The 811-nt window shown below is 59.3% G+C and overlaps 1 protein-coding gene across 1 annotated transcript in view; it reads right to left on the bottom strand.

The window, feature by feature from the left end:
• Positions 1–656: 656 nt before the first annotated feature.
• Positions 657–811, bottom strand: part of LOC104468298 (homeobox even-skipped homolog protein 1-like) — a gene marked incomplete at its 3' end in the record, with an annotated part of 429 nt that continues 274 nt past the window's right edge. The window contains exon 2 of the mRNA XM_010082368.1: positions 657–795. Coding sequence (XP_010080670.1) covers positions 657–795 — 139 coding nt within the window. The remainder of the gene's footprint in view (positions 796–811) is intronic.

The raw sequence follows: 811 nt of genomic DNA on the forward strand, positions 1-811 counted from the left end.
TTGGTTTTGGTTTTTGTTGGGTTTTTTTGTTTTTGTTTTTTTTTTTTAACCCAACGTGCAAACAAGGACCTCGCTGCCGCACTTGGGGCAGGCAGAGTTGGCGAGAGATTTTACGGTCTTTATGGGCGCTTCCGCACTCGCCCGGGTACATTTCACCCTGCAAAACCACAAACAGCTCTCGGCCAGAAAACCCGTTTGATCTTGCTCCCCCCCCCTCCAACACACACACAAAACCTCACAGGTGGGGAGGATCGGAAGGGATTTCCTGGAGCACTCACTGTCCAGGCGATGGGGAAGAATAAAAAATAAAAAAAAGTTGAGGGGGGAGAGTGGGTGGTGGTCTTGGCCAAGGGGGTCCTACGGGACAAGCTGCAGACCTGATGCATCCACGGCGGGAAGCCTGGCTCCCCTCCAGGGACGCGGGGGCTGCCCGGTGTCGTGTCCTCTGACTCCTAAACAAACCTCCCGGTAGCAGGGAGCTGAAGAATCATCCAGGAAAGGAGATACACACACACACACCCCGGCTTTGCTGCCCTTCGCTCAGCTGGCGAGGGGAAGACCCCCCTCCAGCAGCCCTCTCGCCCCCCCACACCCCAGTCCTGCCCCCCAGCTCCGGCGCGGGCGGGGGGCTGGAGGCATGGGAAGGAGTTGGGTACCTTTGCTGTGCTGGTACTCGGTGCTCCCCGTGGCGCAGTCCGGGGTGCAGCTCACCTCGATTTCCTCATAGAAATCCGACTCGGTGTCCGAGCTGCTCTGCTGCCCTTTGCTGGAAGGGGGCTCCGGAGCGGGGGGCTGCTGTCCGGCCGAATGC

The sequence above is a fragment of the Pterocles gutturalis genome, unplaced genomic scaffold, assembly GCF_000699245.1.
Source record: "Pterocles gutturalis isolate BGI_N339 unplaced genomic scaffold, ASM69924v1 scaffold28034, whole genome shotgun sequence".
Classification (NCBI taxonomy): Eukaryota; Metazoa; Chordata; class Aves; order Pterocliformes; family Pteroclidae; genus Pterocles; species Pterocles gutturalis.